At 42.8% G+C, this 22,129-nt stretch overlaps 1 protein-coding gene across 1 annotated transcript in view; it reads right to left on the bottom strand.

The window, feature by feature from the left end:
* The window catches only part of LOC122931551, a 151,212-nt gene that overhangs the window by 89,384 nt on the left and 39,699 nt on the right, over positions 1–22,129 (bottom strand). The window contains exons 4-6 of the mRNA XM_044285624.1: positions 19,136–19,244; positions 18,665–18,777; positions 2,566–2,701 (exon numbers count right to left, since the gene is read on the bottom strand). Coding sequence (XP_044141559.1) covers positions 2,566–2,701; positions 18,665–18,777; positions 19,136–19,244 — 358 coding nt within the window. The remainder of the gene's footprint in view (positions 1–2,565; positions 2,702–18,664; positions 18,778–19,135; positions 19,245–22,129) is intronic.

Genomic DNA, 22,129 nt, shown 5'->3' on the forward strand with positions numbered 1-22,129 from the left:
GCTCATGCCACTTTTCTGAGGTTGCGGAAAAAGGGGGCATGGTGTAGGCAGGGTAGGGGACGGATCGGACGGCGAGTCTCATTTATCATTTTGTATGCCTGTTTTTGGCGTAGAAAATGTCTTAAATGTACGCCAGCAAGGGAGCTCGGGTAGATTTAAGCAAGTTGCATGGCCAGTGCAGGGTTATTATTAAATGACCCTATATATGCTTAATGTGAGTCTTTCATTTTTAAAGTGCATTAAGGTTTAGATTATGTATCACTAAAATATGAAGATATTATCACTGAGTACATCTCTGTTCCCCTTTTAAAATGTCAACGTTTATTATTATCTTAAAGATTACATATAATTATAGTAGGGGAATTAAATACAGTATATAGCACCATAAATTTTACCCTATAAGCCAAAGAATCCAGAAGTACATATATTGCACCCAGGGCCGGTGCTACCATAAGGCAGACCAAGCGGCCGCCTTAGGACGCACCCTGGGGGAGGGCGGAAAAATGTGACATGGATGGGGAGAAATGTGACATGGGGGTCTGATGGATGACATTGGGGGCTGATGGCTGGGGGATGATGTCTGACATGGGGTTCTGATCTGAGGTCTGATTAACATTGGGGGCCTGATTGGAACTGTGAGCTGAGGTCTGATTAACATTAGGGGTCTGATTGCTGGTCTGACCTGAGGTGTAATGGAAAATATTTTTTTCTTATTATCCTCCTCTAAAACCTAGGTGTGTCTTAGAGGGCGAAAAATATGGTCCTTAAACCAGCCATTGTCTGAAGCAGAGAAAAGATACCAGGACCTTGCACCGGCCCTGATTGCACCTAATCGCTTAAACCTAAAATATGGCAGTGTGTAAATAGGACTAATAGGAGAAAAAACTCTACTGCTATACCAATGAGCCCAAGTATTACTAATTTTGGGCAGTGTAGGCAAAAAAACTAAACTAAATGTAAACACTACAATGACTGCCCAAAGTCCATCAAGAGATATAGGCAGTGAAATATTAGTGCTGCATATAACTACACTCCCTGTGGTGGTGTCACGGCTGAGGATGGGGGAAGATGTTTAGACGCTGCTTGGCCAGGACGACAGAATTAGGGAGCAGGTCACCTCCTAGCGCATCCCTAATCTGACCCTGACTCCTAACTGTATGAGCCGACCTTGATGGTAGGAGGGCTCATACTCAGGAACCTCGGATCCCTACTAACCCTCCGCAGATCCATGAGCTAGGAGCTGGGTAGACAACCTGTTCCTCCTGTATACGGACGGACAGGAGTCTAAACTGGCCAAGCTGCAAGGGGATAGAAACATAAACAGCCTATGGATATGGCAGGAGGGTGAAAGCACTTCCATACCTACCTGCCACAGACACACTGACTGGATCCCTTGCTCACAAGCTGGTGTCCAGACCCAAACATAAAAGGACACAGCACACACACATGAACACACAGGAACCCAGATCCATAGCCGCAGTAATAATAGACACCACATAAACATAAAATAACATCATAAATAACTTATGACCACAAGGGTGGCCCTCACAGGCAGATGGTATATAACCAGGAGGATGACTCCAGCTAACCATGGCTGAAGTACCCCTCAGCTTCAGACATTCAGAGGAAGCTAAATAGCCCAAGTGGCCACAACCACACAGACACACACAGGAAAGGGAATTAACCCTTCCAAGACCAGACAGGGTAGTGAAGCCACTTAAAGGGGAAGTGCACACATACAGAAACCCTGTGCAATACAAACAGGGAAAGTGCACATCATACAAACTAAATGCACACCTACAAAGAGAGGTTGCCAGGTGCAACCGTATGCACTACACAGCAAGCTGCCTCGCAACAGCTCAGGCTGCTATACTGCGACTAACAACATGTTGCCAGTGGCAACCAGAAGTGAGGCAACAAACTAGCGGCCCTCACCTGTGGTTGAACAACCAAACCAGACCGCAGGCAACAGCCTGCGGTTCAGGAGTCACGACCATTACCATGGTCGTAACAGGTGGAAGAAGATGGTGCACCCCCTCGACGCGCGTTTCAAGTAATGCTTCCTCAGGAGGAAAAATTATTTGGCTTATACAGTAAAATTTAGGGTTAAAGATGGTGTTATATATTTTATTTCACTACTATAATTATGATGTGTAATTTTTAAGATAATATTAATAAACCTCAACATTTTTAAAGGGGAACAGAGATGTACTCAGTTATTTTTTGGGTAAAAAAAATATTTTTTTAGTAGTTCCGTAAGGTCATGTTGTTACTATATAGTGGATGTAGCCAATTATTTTTAGATATTATCACTGGACAAACATTATTCAGCATTATGAATGTACATTCAAAGTGCTTGTGACTAAAAGTATAGGGGTTAAATCTAAGATTAGCAACTTCACTCTAAGAAACCCCACAGTCCTTTGTGTGACTTCCCTATAAACACATCCTTGCAGTAGTGCAGACATAACTGTATGTTGGAAATCAACCATTATAAGTCTGGCTGATGACAACCTCGGACAAGCACCTCTTTCAAACATTAAAGTAAAGTATACAGTAGTTTACCTTTATTATTGCTCAATGGAAATGTTTCTGTACTGTTCATGGCCAAATGCAGGTCTTTACTTTCAACCGATTTTGGTCGTTTCCTTGAGAATGATCTCCATGATACAAACTCTTCATCCATTCCTAAGAAGTGTCTCTAAAAGTACATTTTGGTTGAAAAAATATATATATATATGTTTAGATTAAGTTTTCATCAAATCAAAAAGTGCTTCAAAGTACATGTCCGCTTTTGCATTTTTTTAATATACTTTTCTAAAAAAAATAATAATAATCTACTCGAAAAAGTTTTGTGTCTACAGGTGAAGTTTTTTCCATATTTTTAACCCTGTAGTTTGTATTAATTCCCTACTTAATGCCAACTTACTGAACGTAAAGAGGACCTATCACCACAAAATGCAGTACAATCTGCAGGCAGCATGTTATAGAGCAGAAGGAGCTGGGCAGCTTGACATAGAGTTTTGTGGGAAAAGATTCAGTAAAACTTGTAGATTATACATTTCAATTTCTGATTTGATTGTTTATGGGCAGCATCCTAATGGCCCAGAGGATGCTCCGGTTGGCCAGGGCTCATATATTGGGCCCCAAAGGTCCCGGAGAAAAAAAAACATTTAGAGCAACCTTTAGAGCCAGTCACTTTTTTTTTTGAATGAAAGTCTATTAGATTTTATTCATTTATTGTTTCTTTGACTCAAAACCTATTAGGTTTTATTGATAATATGTCAGTTTGGCCCTTTGAATAATTTTCTTTGGTGGGCCCAAGGACCCCAAGTCCGACACTGTTCGCGGGGGAAGGTGGTATCAATGACCGACAGCTACCTATGTACACACACTTACACAGAGAATGCTATCAATCACTAATAACAACTCCCCTGTATACAGCTACCAGTGACTGACAGCTATCTCTGTATACACACTTACACAGAGAATGCTATCAATCACTGATAACATCTCCCCTGTGTACAACGAACAATGACTGACAGCTATCTATGTACACACACTAACACAGAGAACGCTATTACTAATAACACCTCACCTGTGTACAACTATCAGTGACTGTGTAAGTATGTATACACACTTACACAGACAATGCTATCAATCACTGATAACACCTCCAAAATGAACAAAGAAATTAGAAAGAGCAGAGATTTAGGGCTCATGCACACGACAGTTGGATGTGTTGTGGTCCTCAAATTGCAGATCCGCAAAATACTGATACCAGCAGCGTGTTTTCCACATTTTGCGGAACGCAGCGGCCAGCTCCTAATAGAACAGTCATATCCTTGTCTGTAATCAGTGTCGGACTGGGGTACCTGGGGCCCACCAGTGTAACCGATTCTGGGGGCCCATCTTAGGGCTGTGGAATGCACCACCCAGTATCCATGTTTTGCGGACAGCAAAACATCCAACGATCGTGTTCATGAGATAACAGAAATATTAAAGATGACGTATGATGGTAGACACTCACAGCAAAATGCACAAACATACATGTGGCAGAATTTAGGCTACTTTTACACTTGCAGTAGCAGGGTCCGGCGGGGGAACAGCCTGCCGCATCTGTGCTAACGCTAGCCCACCGTGCCACTGGAAGTCCGCTGTAGTTTTTGTCCGGCCGCCTCTCAGCATTATAGTGAATGGGGCCGGAGCGGACCTCTGGCGGTACTGTGGGCTAGCGTAAGCACGGATCTGGCAGGCTGTTCCCCCACTGGCATAGCCTGCCGGACTCTGCTACCGCAAGTGGGAAAGTAACCTTATACATATATGTATTACTGCTCTTAAGCCAGTCAGAAACAAGACACATGGCATTTATGATGTAGAGAAAGTTAATACAAGGCACTTACTAATGTATTTTGATTCTCCATATTGGCTCTTTCCCATTAAAATACACTGCTCCTATCCACGGTTTTGACCACTCTGCAATCCAGCAGTGGTGGCCGTGCTTGCACACTATAGGTAAAGGTGTTGGCCTATGCACACTTCCAGCCTTTCCCTATAGTGTGTAAGAATGGCCACCGCTGCTGCTTTGCAGGGTGGTCGTAACCACAGATACTTGCTGTGTATAATGTGATGGAAAGGAGGCAATATGGACAATCACAATATATAAGTAAGTGCCTTGTATTAACTTTCTCTACATGATAAATTCCATTTACTGAAGTGAGAGGACCCCTTTAACCATAAATGTCTGGCATGAAATTTATCAAATACACTGTTATTATCCATATTGCTTCCTTTGCTGGCTGGATTCATTTTTCTATTACATTATACACTGGTCATTTCCATGGTTACAGACCACCCTGCAATCCAGCCTGCCCAGCAGATCGCAGAAGGTTGAACAGGTGGGACACTAGAGTGAGGAATTTCCCAGCTTAGGAGTCACTGCTCTGACTCCATATATGCATATGTCCATATATGGAGTCAGTGTTATGAACATGAAACATAAATCTATATAACTATATTTTTGAAATATCTAAAACTCTATTTTTGAAATGTCTTTGTGGGGATTTCAACTCACAACCTTTTACATTAAGGGCAAGAACCTTAACCAGTGGGCTATAGAGCTCAATGCTAAGTCAGTGCTGAAAAACCTCATAGAAGTTTCTCTTGTACAATACAAGAGAAACTTCTATGCTGTTTTTAACAGAAGAGAAACTTCTATAAGTTTTTTCAGCACTGATATAGCATTGAGCACTGTAGCCCAGGGTTGAAGGTTCAAGGTTGTGAGTTCAAATCCCTACAGAAACTTTAAAAAAATAAAGGCTAAATAAAACTTAAAGGGATTCTGTCACCTCCCCTCAGCCAAAAAACGATTTAAAAGCAGCCATGCAGCACAGCTTACCTGGATTAGGCTGTGCTGTTTTATCTTGAAATCCGTCCAGCAGTTACTTCAAAAAACGACTTTGATCAATAAGGAAATGCGTCCTGAAGGTGCCCAGAGGGGCGTTTTTTTCTTCCTAGTGAGCCCAGTACCGCCCCTCTTTCAGTGCCCAGCCCGCCTTCCTTGTATTTTCTAACCGCCGCCCCCAGCCTGCCACAGCCTCCCCTCCCTCTCCTCCCCCTCCCTCACGCCGAACGAAGTCTCGCACAGGCGCAGTACCCACTGAGGGCTGCGCCTGTGCGATCATCAGGAGACTGAGGGCGGCAGCTTCATCTTCGTCACTGGGCATGCGCCGAGCCCAGTGACGTCCGATGCTCGCTCTTCCCTCAGTCAGCAGGGAAGAGCGAGCATCGGACGTCACTGGGCTCGGCGCATGCCCAGTGACGAAGATGAAGCTGCCGCCCTCAGTCTCCTGATGATCGCACAGGCGCAGCCCTCAGTGGGTCCTATTTCACCTTAAGGACTTGGCAATTTTTTGCAAATCGGACCAGTGTCACTTTAAGTGGTGATAACTTTAAAATGCTTTGACTTATCCAGGACATTCTGAGATAGTTTTTTTGTCACATATTGTACTTCATTACACTGGTAAAATGAAGTAAAAAATAATCATTTTTATTTATAAAAAAATACCAAATTTACCAAAAATTACATAGTTATTACATAGTAATACCTCTGTTGAGGAAGGGTTGAGACGCCAGCCCTTTCTTTCCCAATAAAGTCAGGGTCGGAATATCCCAAAACTTTGCCCTATGCAGGGCAAATAGGGGGGAGAGTAGTCTGTGACAAGCCAAATCACCAGACCAAGCCTGTCCAGACTAAGAGATTTTTCCCTGACTTTGGGGAAAAGAAACATCGTGAAAAGTGCCTCCCTGAAGATGGAACAATTCAGGGAGCGCGGTTGCAGTGTGGACGGACCTAAGCCACACCGAGCAAACATCAAATGTTTTGCGTGTGGTGGCTTGGGTCATATAGCGAAGCACTGCAAAACACACAAGACAGAAAGCCCAATCAGGTGCTTCAGGTGTGGGAACAAAGGACACATTGCAAGGAATTGCCCTTGTGCAAGTAATTGCAATGTGTCCAGTGATGGGAGGCAGGTAACAAATGGTGCAGCGGGGTCTAGTCAGCTTGGCCATAAAGGGGTAACCTCTCGGCAGCATCATCAGCTGCTGAGGGGCCAGAGTGGCCAAGCTAGGCTAGGCAACATTTGACACCCCTGTACTATTTGTTACACCGTTTGTTCCCTATACATGTCCATGTTGTGTGTTTTTGTTGTCCATTGTAACGTTCTTTTTGATGTTGATGGTGGTCCTTGTCTATGAGTGTGTTCCACCAGGCTGATTTATGTAGTGTTGTAATGTCCCGTCTGCTGTCTTGTTTCATTCTGTGTCCCCTTGGAGTGGAGCAGTGTTATACTGTGGATCGAGAATGTATAGGGTCGCGAGCAGATAATATCACACGGGAAATCCTGCTGGTCGGGAGAAGGCATAAGGACCTTCTTCATGCAGCACACAAAGGATGATGTGATATTATTCTGGGCAACCAGGGTCTCGGATCGATACAGATAACGCTGTTGTGCTCAAGGTTTTCGGTAGGGCTGTGTTGCGCTGGGGACTGGGGCGGACAGACAACATTGGTGTAATGTTGTGCTGCGCACTTAATTCTAGTCCGAGCAGGTAGCACAGCTCTGATAGGGATTGGACGCGGAGTGTTTGGCAGCAGAGTGTGGACTGTGTTCTTGTGTTGTGGGGTCCTGGGGAGCCGGGGCATGCCTATGCCGTTGGTTCTGCGGGCCTCCACAAGATGGGATCACAGGGGGAAGTCAGCCTGGGTACACATGAGTGGACAGGGATGCGGTGCCATCAAGATGGTGCTTTGTCCACAGAACTCCAGTTATCCTAACCTAGTAGGGAGGCCATCCTTATCTGTTGGTGCAGAGGGATGTGTAGCAGAGGACACGCTCCTCTGAAGGTAGGGTGTTCAGACACCAGTGTTGGGATAATGAGGAGTCCTGTGAGACAAAGGGCAGCCCAATACCTTTCTCTACCCATGGGTCAAAGGTATTGGTGCTGGGAATTTTTGTACATTTAACTGCACCGTTAGGGGAGAAATTCCCCTGGGAGCGCCTGGTATTTTCTTCTGCCATAGGTTTTATATGGAGCGGAAGAAAAACCCAGGAGAGGCCACGGAAGAGGCCAGCTATTCCCCCTGACGCTCTTGGGAGGCTCCAGAGGATCCCACTGGATTTTGGCAACCAAGCGACCTCTGCCTAGAGGTGTTCTAGAGATGGAAGACTGTGCCACAATCCAGCGGGAGCATTATTTAAGGCTCTGGAGGAAGATTTGGAGACGTTCGGGTGGAAGAGCATATCACTTGTTTCACCCAGTGAAAATTCTTCTGGTTTTGGTGATCGTCATCTACAGTCGGAGGGTCAAGGGACTTATTGACCAAAATACACCAGAACCAGACAGAACTGTACAGAACTATCCGGAGGAGGAGGCTCAGGACATAACCAAACATTGTTCCTGTAGCCAAATATTGTATGGACACACTTTGTTTTCTATGAGGGTTCGGGACGTAGAACTTGTACTACCCTGAAACCCCATAGCACATTGTATTTATTGATTTTGTTTGTCGGTTGATTGTGTACCCATAGACACTCTAGGTGCAAATGTGTGACAGCCTATATTTGACTGTACACATTTGCATCCTATAGTCGTTTCCCATTGACACGGGGGGTCTACGACCTACCTGTGTCTTTGGAGGTAGAGAGGAATGCCAGGTTGCATGAGTCCCTATGGGTGCACACATTTAATGGAATTTGGTGGTGTTGGGAGGGATGTGACATGTATTTTGTGTGAATGGGGATAAGGTTAGGTCACGATAGGGACAGGCATCATTCATTTGCCACCTTGAACCCTGGAACGGTGAAGTTCTTAAGGGAAGGGCTGGAGGTGTAGTGGGGCGGAGGTGTTCTCCACAGTAGAATTTAGGTACTGTGACATCGCCGCTTAAGAGTCTGACCTGCCTTGTAAAGACCTATTAATCTGTCCACGGGAGAACCGCAAGATGGAAACAGACGTTGGATAGAAGAAAGTTGGGACTGAGACTGTGAGGGTGAACCCGCTCCAGATGCCTTGGAGGCGGGCCATACCTGAAGATCGGCAGAACGACCGAGAGACTGTGGGGGTGTGGCCACTCCAAAGTGGGGGTGGCCGACACTAAAAGACTGCGAAAGAAAGGCCAGTTAAAGACTGCAAGGGTGAACCCGCTCCAGATTCCTTGGAGACGGGCCATACCTGAAGATCGGCAGAATTACCAAGACACTGTGGGGGTGTGGTCACTCCAAAGTGGGGGTGGCCGACACCAAGAGACTGATAAAAGAAAGGCCAGTTAACCGAGAGACTGTGGGTGTGTGGTATCCTAAAGATGTCAAGAAGAAGACTGTGTATCCTGTGGACGGAGGAGTAGGTTACGGTGAAGGGCAGGTCGGAGGAAAATGGATTAGGGATGTCTAAGTACCTAAAGAACAGTGTACACTACAGTTCTTCCTGAACTTCCACCTAGAATGGGGTTGAGGGGGGGGGGGGGGGCAAATATATCTCAACCCGTTCCCCCAATATATTGTCGTATTATATAGTCCGACAACAGGGGGATTGTTGAGGAAGGGTTGAGACGTATGCATATATATCTATGCATGCCTGCAAACACGTGCGGGCATGTATGGTATATATGTGCATCCATTAACCACAGCATCATGGGACGATGTGCGCAGATGTGCCCAGCATCTGCGCACGTCTGCCCATGGTGATCCCCAGGGGCTCATGGTGGCCCCTGTGGAAAATATGTGCCTCCTTTAGACCGTGCCCCTTATAATATATATATGGCTGTGGCCCCTTATGACATATATATATATCTATAATCCCCCTTAGAATACATTATGCCCCTTATATATGTGTATATATATTATCAGGAGGACATATATGTGTATCTGCCATGGCTCTCCCCCAGGTGTATATATATATATATATATATATATATATATGGGCCTATAACTGCCCATGTATGCCCCCAGGTTTATAATGAGTATATATATGTATATAGATGCGCCCCAAGTATCTATATACATATATATATACTTAAATTTCCCCAGCGTTCAGCAAGTTCCTGCAGGGGGTGGATATGTCTCCAGGTGGCTGGTGACTTCAAAGGCTAAGGGTTGAGGCACTTTGTTAAGTTTATCAGCCTATTTACTATGCGGCCCCACTTTGTGTTTGTGACATGGCTGGGCGTGTGGTGCTGCTAGCCTCAGGGGGCCAACTGGCAGGCATACGTCACAGTCACACTATGATGTCACACCTCTGAGAAGGGGGGAGGTGGGGGTTTCTGAGGCTGATATAGGAGCCTAAAACCAGGAAGAGGGGCTCTTGCAACCAGACTAGAACCAGAGACACATGAGGACTGCTGCCTGAAGGAAGAGAGGCCCATTTGGCCCTGGAGATGGCTGAGTATACGCTGGCATGGCATTGTACCTCCCTTGCAGTGCCAACCATATTCACCCCTTCCCTGCCTATCCCTTCACTGACGATTCCCCCCCCCCCCCCCCGGTTTACCCTTTTCCTACCCTGATTAACCCCTGCCATACCCCCATTCCCCTGGTTAACCCTGTTCCCCTGATTTACCCTGTGCATTCTGTTACCCTGTTATTAACCCCTGCACACCCCCCTCACTGTACACTTGCAGGGTACTGCACCCCTGCATTGCTGTACAGCTCCCCATTGTTAACCCTTTGTGTTTGTGGTCTGCTTAACCCCAGCACGACCACCGTAGATCCTCGTCGTATACCTTAGGGATAGAAGTAATCAGGTGGGGTGGGTTGTTATACTTGTATGTGTGTATTGTATAGTTAGTTTGTGGGTGTAATTTGGGAACGTGTAGTGTAGTTGAGTACTGTATATTTAGTGTTGTGTTGTCAGTATTGCGTGCGTAGTGTATTGTAATAAATACCGTAATATTTGTACCCTTTGTGTAGTGTGTACTTGTTAGCGGTAGTAAGTAAGGCGCATGCAGTTAGCTTAGTGATTAGTGTAAAGCATAGCGAAAGTATTGTGTATTTGTTATATAAAGGCATAAATAGGCGGAGTCATCACTAGACGGCTCCTCCTATTTATGAATATTAATTACCGATGTTCGCATAATATTGGTGATTAATATTCCCCCTTTACAACCTCCAAAAATAGTTATTACTTTACATTTCCCATATGTTAACTTCATGTTTGGATCATTTTGGGAATGATATTTTATTTTTTGGGGATGTTACAAGGCTTAGAAGTTTAGAAGCAAATCTTGAAATTTTCAAAAACCCAATTTTTAGGGACCAGTTCAGGTCTGAAGTAACTTTGCGAGGCTTACATAATAGAAACCACCCAAAAATGACCCCATTCTCTAAACTACACCCCTCAAGGTATTCAAAACTGATTTTACAAACTTTGTTAACCCTTTAGGTGTTCCACAAGAATGAATGGAAAATAGAGATACAATTTAAAAATTTCACTTTTTTGGCAGATTTTCCATTTTAATAATTTTTTCCAGTTACAAAGCAAGGGTGAACAGCCAAACTAAACTCAATATTTATGGCCCTGATTCTGTAGTTTACAGAAACACCCCATATGTGGTCGTAAACCGCTGTACGGGCACACGGCAGGGCGCAGAAGGAAAGGAATGCCATACGGTTTTTGGAGGGCAGATTTTGCTGGACTGGTTTTTTTGACACCATGACCCATCTGAAGCCCCCCTGATGCAACCCTAGAGTAGAAACTCCATAAAAGTGACCCCATCTAAGAAACTACACCCCTCAAGGTATTTAAAACAGATTTTACAAACGTAGTTAACCCTTTAGGTGTTCCACAAGAGTTATTGGCAAATGGAGATGAAATTTCAGAATTTTCATTTTTTGGCAAATTTTACATTTTAATCCATTTTTACCAGTAACAAAGCAAGGGTTAACAGCCAAACAAAACTCAATATTTATGGCCCTGATTCTGTTGTTTACAGAAACACCCCATATGTGGTCGTAAACCGCTGTACGGGCACACGGCAGGGCGCAGAAGGAAAGGAATGCCATACATTTTTGGGAAGGCAGATTTTGCTGGACTGTTTTTTTTGACACCATGTCCCATTTGAAGCCCCCCACAAATGCGGCGATACCTAATATGTATACTTTTTATTTATTTATGTAAGTTTTACACAATGATTTCTTTTTTGAAGCAAAAAAAATCATGTTTTAGTGTTTTCATAGTCTGAGAGCCATAATTGTTTCTGATTTTGAGCGATTACCTTGGGTAGGGTATGATTTTTGTGGGATGAGATGACGGTTTTATTGGCACTATTTTGGGGTGCGTGTGACTTTTTGATCGCTTGCTATTACACTTTTTGTGATGTAAGGTGACAAAAAATGGTTTATTTAGCACAGTTTTTATTTTAAATTTTTTACGGTGTTCATCTGAGGGGTTAGGTCATGTAATATTTTTATAGAGCCGGTCGATACGAATGCGGCGATACCAAATATGTATACTTTTTTTTATTTATGTAACTTTTACAGGCTTTTTTAAAACAAAAAAAAATTTTTTTTTTTTTTTTTTTTGGGCGATTGTCTGAGGTAGGGGCTCATTTTTTGAGGGATGAGGTGATGGTTAGATTGGTACTATTTTGGTGGGAAAACGCCTTTTTGATCGCTTGCTGTTGTAAGGTGATGTAAATAGTTTTTTTTAGCACAGTTTTAATTTTTTACGGTGTTCAACATCTGAGGGGTTAGGTCCTGTGATATGTTTATAGAGCCGGTCGATACGGACGCGGCGATACCTAATATGTCTACTTTTTTTCCCCTATGTTTTACCAATTTATTTTTACTTTATTTGGGGAAAATTACGGTTTTGTTTATTTTTACTTGAATTTTTTTTTGGGGGGGGGGGGGACTTTATTTTTTCAACTTTTTTTTCACTTTATTTTTTGGGACTTGAACTTTTGGGGGTCTAATCCTTTACAATGCATTCCAATACTTCTGTATTGGAATGCATTGGCTGTATGAGTAATACTGTGTGTATTACTCATACAGCTTCCGGCCTGTGAGATCCAGGGGGCTGGATCTCACAGGCTCGTCACCAGAAGGCAGCGCGATGCCTTCCTTAGACATCGCGCTGCCTTCCATGCCATCGGGTCCCCTCTACGGCCGCATGGGGACCCGATGACACAACCACAGGTCTGAATTGACCTGCGGTTTGTGGCGATCGCCGATACGGGGGGGGGGTCACATGAACCCCCCGGCGTTGTGACAGGATGCCCGCTGAATAATTTACGCGTGCATCCTGTTCCTATTAACCCGCGCCGCGCCGCAATGTAATTTTAAACTTAGGATGTACCGGTACGTCCCGAGTCCTTAAGGACTCGGCAAACATGGTGTACCGGTACGTCCTAAGTCCTTAAGGGGTTAAAGGCTTTTTTTGGGTGTAAAAAAAATTATTGTAATAAAAAATCTGGTGTCAAACTAAAATAGAAATGCTGGCCTGTGTCCACGTTATCCTCTATCCACATGATTGGGGATAACTAAGCGATCCGTGGGTGTCTAAATGCTGGAGTCCCCACTGATCCCCCTTCTTGACTGAGTGGCAGGTCGAGCATATGCCCTGCCTCTCCATCCATTCTCTATGGGGTTGCCGGAGATGGCGGAGTACAGCGCTGGCTAATTCCAGTGGTCCCAAAGAGAATGAATGGAGCAGAATGGCTTATGTGTAGCCTGTCAAACCATAAAAAGGGGGAACAGGACCCGTTCCTGTGATCAGTGGGGGTTGCAGAATCGGACCCCACTATTCATATAGTTATGCCCTATAGTGTGGAGAGGATAACTTAGAAACCTGCACAACCCCTTTAAATCCTCCACTCCACCACCAGTATCTCTTTACATGACAGCAGTGATGCCTGTACATATGGAATATCATCACTGCCCCAATGTAAACCATTTGTGTCAATACTGGAGAATGTGACGCACTGTGCACAGGCATAAGTCCAACCCCCTTTGCAGGTCACAACCTTTAACAAATCCCAAGCAAAGATGCTAGAGGAGCAACGTGAGCAAAGGGGACAAACAGAGGGTCATAACTGAAACAGAGGCATTAGGCTCACCTGAGGCAGGGTAGTAGAGTGGATCCTGGAGCAGGGGTAACTGGAGAAGAGGCAATATTAACAGTGCATTTAGAGTGGGGGCATCTGGAGTTGGGGGATTTATGGGGGAGCACCTAAAGCAGAGGCATTAGAGTTGCCTGAGGCAGGTTAATAGTGGGGATCCTGGAGCAGAGGTATTAGGGGGGCAACTGGAGAAGAGGCAATATTACGGGTGTATTTAGAGTGGGGGCATTGGGGGGTATCTGGAACTGTGGCACTAATGGGGGTGCACCTAAAGCAGAGGCATTGGGGGGACACCTCAATGCCACTCTGAACACTGCAGACAGCAGCACACATTCATAGATTTGTGTCGGCTATAAACAAATCCCCTATTTCCCCCTTACAGTCTCCTACAGGTCACTACTGTCACACACCTGAGAAATCAGCCCAGCAGTTCAGAGGAGTGCTTCTCTCCAGCAGCCACAGTTTCCTGACAGCAGGGAGGGCAGGAGAAGGCAGATACCTTCTCTCCTCCTTCACAGCCAGCAGCCGGGAAGTTTAGAAGATACTGCACGGCCTCCTGTACAATTGACACCAGTAGGAGGCTGCATCACTGTGAGATACTGCCACCTAGTGATTAAAATTATTATCTCTCCTGAGAAAGGAGAAATAATTACTCCTCCATCTTATCTCTGGGAGCAGGAGACTGGGGGCCCACGAGAATCCCCCGTCTCCCCTCTGGGCCACTCCGTAATGCGGACGATAATGGGACATGTTCTATTTTTTTGCAGAATGGCCATGTGGACATACGGACATGAAAGGAACACTGAGTCGTTTCCATTTTTTTGTGGCCCCATTGAAGTGAATGGTTCAGCAAGTAGGCCGCAAAAAAAATGGAACGGACACAGAAAAAAAATAGATTTGTGTGCATGAGCCCAGGCTATGTACACCTTTGGAGTCAATTTTTGTTTATGATTGCATTTAACTTATTTTTGGCTAAAAATCATATTTTCAATTGGCCTTTATTAAAAATATTGAGCTGTTCAGTCACAAAGGGTCACAGTTTTTCTAACTGTGTGATTGGTCCTTTCACTTTCACTTTGTGCTGGTCATCTAATTACCCTTATTTCTAAACTACTGAAAGGTCATAAACACGTATTAAAGTCACATTCTTATCAGTAGGGCTACTTTAACATCTGTGTTTTCAATTCCGCTATTGAGATCTGTCATAGGATCTCAATAGCGGAAGAAAATGCTTCAGTTTTGTCCCCATTCATTGTCAATGGGAACAAAACTGAAGTGAATGAAACGGAGTGCACCAAAATGCATTCCGTTCGGTTTGGTTGCTTCACCATCGCGGACAGAAAAAACGCTGCAAGCAAAGTTTTTCTGTCCAGGATGTGGTGCGGAGCAAGACAGATCCATCCTGACACACAATGTAAGTCAATGGGGACGGATCCGTTTTCTCTGACACAATAGAAAACTGATCCGTCCCCCATTGACTTTCAATGGAGTTTAAGACGGATCCGTCATGGCTATAGTAGACATAATACAACCGGATCCGTTAATGACGGATGCATCCGGTTGTATTATTGTAACGGAAGCGTTTTTGCAGATCCATGACGGATCCGCAAATAACGCTAATGTGAAAGTAGCCTAAGATAAGGATTGAGCTGTAATGAGTGTTTTTGATGTGAGAGAGCAGAGATAAGAAGTCTGTCTGCTCCTCAGATGACGGAAAGGACAACAAATCCACAGGCAGCTAGAAGCGCATGTCAGCTCTGTACACTGTAAAAATAATTCCATATTGTTAATAAAGACCAATTGAAAAAATTACTTTTAGCTCAAAATAAGTACAATGCAGTAATAAAAAAAAAAAGTGCTCCCAAAGGTGTACACAGCCTTTAAATCTATAAATTACAAGCCTTACTGAATCTTTTCCCATAAATCTGCATATATTACGGTAATCTGCTCAACTTCTCCTACTGTGTAACAAGCTGCCTGCAGATTGCATTGAATTAATGGGGCAACAGGTCCTCTTTAAGTTAGGCTAGGGTCACATATGCAGCATATCTGCCCTTTTTCTATCCCAGTATATAAACTGAAAAACAAAAAGAAAATATGGAACCGCTAGATCCAGCATATGCTGAACACCAATGGAACCACACGGACCTCACTGACTATTGTGATTTCTGTCGGTCTGCAGGTCAAAATACCGCTGCATACAGAGATATTTTATCTTGTTTTTTTGCCAGAATCTGCAACAGAGGCTCCTAATGGAACCTCTAACACATATGTGAACCTTAGATAAAGTATGGGACAGACGGGAGGTATTATAACTTTAGCATCAGACTACAAAGAGTTTGTAGTCTGTAACCATGGAGAAACACAGTCTGCATATAAGCTGTTCTATCAAAATGGCAAACTATTGGAAAAGTTGCTTCATTGTTCATTTTAGATTAAATGGAACAATAATAAAATGTGTTTAACCCCTTCAGGACCCTGTCATTTTTCACCTTAAGGACCAGGCCATTTTTGGAAAATCTGACATGTGTCACTTATTGTGGTAATAACTTTAAAACGCTTTTACTTATCTAGGCCATTCTGAGAAAGTTTTCTCGTCACATATTGTAATTCATGACAGTGGTAAATTTGAGTCAAAATATTTCATTTTTATTTATAAAAAATACCAAATTTACCAAAAATTTGGAAAAATTATATTTCTCTGCTTTTAAAACAGATAGTGATACCTTCTAAAATAGTTATTACTTTACTTTTTCCATATGTCTTCTTCATGTTTGGATCATATTGTAAATGACATTTTATTTTTTTGGGATGTTAGAAGGCTTAGAAGTTTAGAATCTTAAAATTTTAAAGAAAATTTCCAAATCCAAATTTTTAAGGACCAGTTCAGGTCTGAAGTCACTTTGTGGGGCTTACATAATAGAAACCACCCATAAATGGCCCCATTTTAGAAACTACACCCCTACAAGGTATTTAAAACTGATGTTACAAACTTTGCTAACCCTTTAGGTGTTCCACAAGAATTAAAGGAAAATGGAGATGAAATTTCAGAATTTCACTTTTTTGGCAAATTTTCCATTTTAATCCATTTTTTCCAGTAACAAAGCAAGGGCTAACAGCCAAACAAAACTCAATATTTATTGCCCTGATTCTGTAGTTTACAGAAACATCCCATGTGTGGTTGTAAACTGCTGTACGGGCAAACGGCAGGGAGCAGAAGGAAAGGAACGCCATATGGTTTTTGGAGGGCAGATTTCACTGGGATAATTTTAAGTTGCCATGTCACATTTGAAGACCCCCTGATTAACCCCTAGAGTAGAAACTCCCAAAAAATGACCCCATTTTGGAAACTATGGTATAAGGTGGCAGTTTTCTTGGCACTATTTTAGAGTAAGTATGATTTTTGGTTGCTCTATATTACATTGTGAGGCAAGGTAACAAAAAATTAGGGTAGATCATGTGGTATTTTTATAGAGCAGGTTATTACGGACGTGACAATACCAAATATTTTGGTTGTGTGTTTCAGTTTTACATAATAAAGCATATTTTTTTTTTTTATCATTTTTTAGTGTCTCCATATTCTAAAAGCCATATTTTTTTTTTTGGGCAACTGTTTGTTTTATGTAGGGGCTCATTTTTTTCGGTATGAGATGACGGTTTGATTGGTACTATTTTAGGGTGCATATTACTTTTTTATCGCTTGGTTTGGGCGACTGTCTTATGTAGGGTCTAATGTTTTTTGGCATGAGATGACCATTTACTTGGTCCTTTTTTAGGGTGCATGTGACTTTTTTATCGCTTGGTATTGCACTTTTTGTGATGTAAGGTGAAAAAAAATTGCTTTTTTGACACAGTTTTTATTTTTTACGGTGTTCACCTGAGGGGTTAGGTCATGTGGTATTTTTATACAGCAGGATCTTATGGACATGGCGATTACTAATATGTATACTAGTTTTATTAGTAAGTTTTACACAATAAAAGCATTTTTGAAACAAAAAAAATCATGTTTCAGTGTCTACATATTCTGAGCGCCATAGTTTTTTTTAATTCTTTGGGCAATTGTCTTAGGTAGGATCTCATTTTTTGAGAGATGAGATGACGGTTTGATTGGTATGATTTTCGGGTGTGTATGACTTTTTGATCGCTTGGAATTTCAATTTTTGTGATATAAAGTGACAAAAAAATGGCTATTTTTACACCGTTTTTACTTTTTATTTTTTTACAGCGTTCAGGGGAGGGGGTGGATCATGTGATATTTTTGTAGAGCCAGTCATTACAGATGCAGGAGTACCAAATATGTCTGGTTTTCAATTTTCTTTCAATTTTTTTTTTTACAATTTTATGTGTTTTATTTTGGGAATTTCTTTATTTTTTTTACTTGAAACTTTTTTTATCATGAAAAAAAACTTTTTTAACTTTTCATTTACTTTTTATTTTTGTCCCACTATGTAGATAGACAAAAAAAATCACTGTAAAAACTAAGATAAAAACTTCCTGCACGGTATGATATACAAATCTTCGGATGTCACTGGCCATATTATTGAAGAAAATCGCAGAAATAAGATAATAATGCACTTAGTAAAGTAGATGCAAGCACTATATATGGACAAAGTCCTCACTCTGATATGATAATATCTGAGACACTTAGCCAATATATTTTGATCAAAACACATCTGAGCCCGCCTACCAAGCGCCAAGGTGGTCTCAGGTCAGGCGGGTGGTCCCATATGTGCAGACGCCGCACATATGGTGGCATCAGGCTTGCTTTCTCTGCCATCAGAACCCCGCCACTGCAGCGCGGGGACCCAATGGGGAACCCACTGCATGCCGCGGTCAGCTTTGATCGCAGCATACAAGGTGTTAATATGTCGGCATCTGTGTTTTCACCGATGCCAGCATATGCAGCAGGGGCCCGGCTGTCAGAGACTGCAGGGTGCATGCCGCTGATCGGGCGGGCGCAGCTCCTGCACCCATCCGATCAGCCCGTCCGCCCTGGTCCTTAAGGGGTTAAAGAAGGATTCAGCCTTTAATAAATAATCAGTTTACCTTTTCATTGTTTTCATGTAGAGCTAAAGACAAATCCATTGCATTCTCGACCAGCTGGAAAGTGTGATTTATAAAACTTGTCATTTCTGGCGAGACATCTGTTGTACCTTCATCTACAGAAATAATAGAAATGTTCCACATAAGTCGATATCCCATTGTTCAATATACACTGAGCAAAAATACAGGTGTGGCACATCAAGGTGCTGATTAGACAGCATGAATATTGCACAGGTGTTCCTTAGACTGCCCACAATAAGGTGGGATGGATTATCTTGGTAAAGGAGAAGTGCTCACTAACACAGATTTAGAAAGATTTGGGAACAATATTTGAGAGTAATGGGTCTTTTGTGTATGTAGAAAATGTTTCAGATCTTTGAGTTCAGCTCATGCAAAATGGGAGCAAAACCGAAAGTGTTGCGTCTATATTTTTGCTCAGTGTAGTAGGTGTATGATTAATATATCTCTACGAACCTGTAGTACATCCAGATTGCTCTGCTGCCTTTTTCCATTGATCCCAAAGCCAACGCTTTAATTTTTTTTCCATTTTCTCATGTTCTACTATGCTCATGTTTGGAGCATGCTTGATATGGAAGAAAAGTAAGAAAAGTTATGAGTGAAAAGACCTAGGGGATCATTTACAAACTGATATATGCCATATATCTGTTGTAGATTGCGGCACAAAGGTTATTTGCGCCCGTCTCATTTATCATTTTCTACGCCTGTTTTAGGAGTAGAAAATGTTCTAAATCTACGCCAGCAAGGCATATATTTAGACCGGCAGTGGATGTGCCGAAGTTATGTAGAGGCCAATGTACAGAATGTTTCAGAAGTATTGAACATACATTATACAATGAATAATTTAGATTTTGGTAAAGTCAGCATACATAAAAGTAAAATAAGTTTGGGGAAAAAGGTGGAGCTTATGCTGCACTGTGTCTGGCTGGGATAAATTAGGAACTCTTTTCTTTTATTCTGACAGCAATAGACAACACTTTAGTAAAGTCCTGCCCATCAGCTCAGAAATCCAAGGTCTAAAAGGCTTCTGTTTCTCTGAGTCTCCTGCATTGAACAGCCAAGTGTTTGCTTTTTGTTTTTACTTTTTCCATTCTTGCTTAGGGTACGTTCACATCTGCATTATGAAATATGGCAGGCTGTTTCGGCAGCTGACATCCTATTTCAATGGCAAGGATTGGAGATATTTCAGATGCTGGATGTTTAGGGGGTCATTTAATATACTGAAATACGCCTATATTAGTTGCACCACTATCTGCGACTTCTTCCCTGCTCACGCCAGGTCTAAAATTGTGGGCGGGGTGTGGGCGAGGAAGGGCCGACAGGCCCGTCTCATTCATCATTATCTACGACTGTTTTAGGTGTAGAAAATAGTCTAAATGTAATACAGCTAGAAAGCGGTCTTACAGTTAGAACTGGCAGAGGAGGCCGGCGCCTCATCCTAACTTCGGCGGATCCAACACCAGCTTAGGGGTTTATTAAGATCAGCATCTAAAAACGCCAGTCTTAATAAATGTGCCCTTTAGATGCCACAGTTATGGGAAGTTAGATGTCACAGTTAGGCTGCATTCACATGTCAGTGGAACACGGACCGTGAGATACCGGACTGACATCCTGCTTAGTGCAGGAGCGCACAGCGTCATTGGTTGCTGTGACACCGTGCGCCTCCTGCTGCCGCCGCTGTGCAGTAATACACTCATATGATCTATACGAGTGTATTACTGTACTGCGGCTGCAGCAGGAATCGCGCGGCGTCATAGCAACCACCACTAAGCAGGATGTCAGTCCGGTATCTCACGGTCCGTGTTCCACAGACGTGTGAATGCAGCCTAAAGGGGTTAAACAGAGAGACTATCACCCTGATCATTTCCACTTCAATTACAGGGTTCAATGGGCTGCAATGGCACAAAGGACTTAATGAAGGCTCAAAGGTCTGCTATCTTTGTATATTCATTATGCCCTGACACAAAAAGCAAAGAAAGGCAAAAAACTTTTCCTAATTAAAAATATAAAAAACTATAAAAAAAAGGTACACATTGCCACAACTACCGTAACTGTGCTGATCCATAGAAACATAGAATGTGTTGGCAGATAAGAACCATTTGGCCCATCTAGTCTGCCCAATATACTAAATACTATGGATAGCCCCTGGCCCTATCTTATATGAAGGATGGCCTTATGCCTATCCCATGCATGCTTAAACTCCTTCACTGTATTTGCAGCTAACACTTCTGCAGGGAGGCTATTCCATGCACCCACTTCTCTCTCAGTAAAGTAATACTTCCTGATATTACTTTTAAACCTTTGCCCCTCTAATTTAAAACTATGTCCTCTTGTAGCAGTTTTTCTTCTTGTAAATATTCTCTCCTCTTTTACCTTGTTGATTCCCTTTATGTATTTAAAAGTTTCTATCATATCGCCTCTGTCTCGTCTTTCTTCCAAGCTATACATGTTAAGGTCCTTTAATCTTTCCTGGTAAGTTTTATCCTGCAATCCATGTACCAGTTTAGTAGCTCTTCTCTGAACTCTCTCCAAAGTATCAATATCCTTCTGGAGATATGGTCTCCAGTACTGCGCACAATACTCCAAATGAGGTCTCACTAGTGCTCTGTAGAGCGGCATGAGCACCTCCCTCTTTCTACTGGTAATGCCTCTCCCTATACCCCCAAGCATTCTGCTAGCATTTCCTGCTGCTCTGTGACATTGTCTGCCTACCTTTAAGTCTTCTGAAATAATGACCCCTAAATCCCTTTCCTCAGATACTGAGGTTAGGACTGTATCACTGATTTTATATTCTTCTCTTGGGTTTTTACGTCCCAGGTGCATTATCTTGCACTTATCAACATTAAATTTTAGTTAGCCAGATTTTTGACCATTCCTCTAGTTTTCCTAAGTCCTTTTCCATTTGATGTATCCACAGAGTTAACATGCCAATCAAACCACATGGTTAAAGAACAAAATTGAAAATGTAATAACATAGAGTTGGAGTTGCATTATTTTCCATTTGCCCCATCCCAGAACTGTGGCACTGAAAATTAAAAATTGTCCTGCAAAAAAAAAAAAAAAAAACAACCCTCATATAATTACTTTGACAAAAAAATAAATAAATGCACAGGCAAAAAAAGGGACATAAACGTAGTGTCACAGCCTATGGTGTACGCCGTGACACTGTTGCCACGCTTGCTGTTGCCGGTGGCAACATGTTGCTATTTTGGCATTTTGTGGCAGTGTCAGGGGTTTTGCTGTGTGTGCCGTGACTTGCTGGCCATGCATGCTGTTGTCTGCGGCAACCTGTTGCCTTTTGCCTGTGTGTGAAATTCCCTTTTAAGTGGTGTCTCCCTGCTGTGTGGTGTGTGTGGGGTTAATTCACTGGCTGGAGCAAAGTGGTGAGTTGGGTGTGGTCTCAGGTCTCCTTATATACTTAGGCTTGGAGACTGAGATTAGTTTTGGTTT

Source organism: Bufo gargarizans, chromosome 3 (assembly GCF_014858855.1).
Source record: "Bufo gargarizans isolate SCDJY-AF-19 chromosome 3, ASM1485885v1, whole genome shotgun sequence".
Taxonomy (NCBI): domain Eukaryota; kingdom Metazoa; phylum Chordata; class Amphibia; order Anura; family Bufonidae; genus Bufo; species Bufo gargarizans.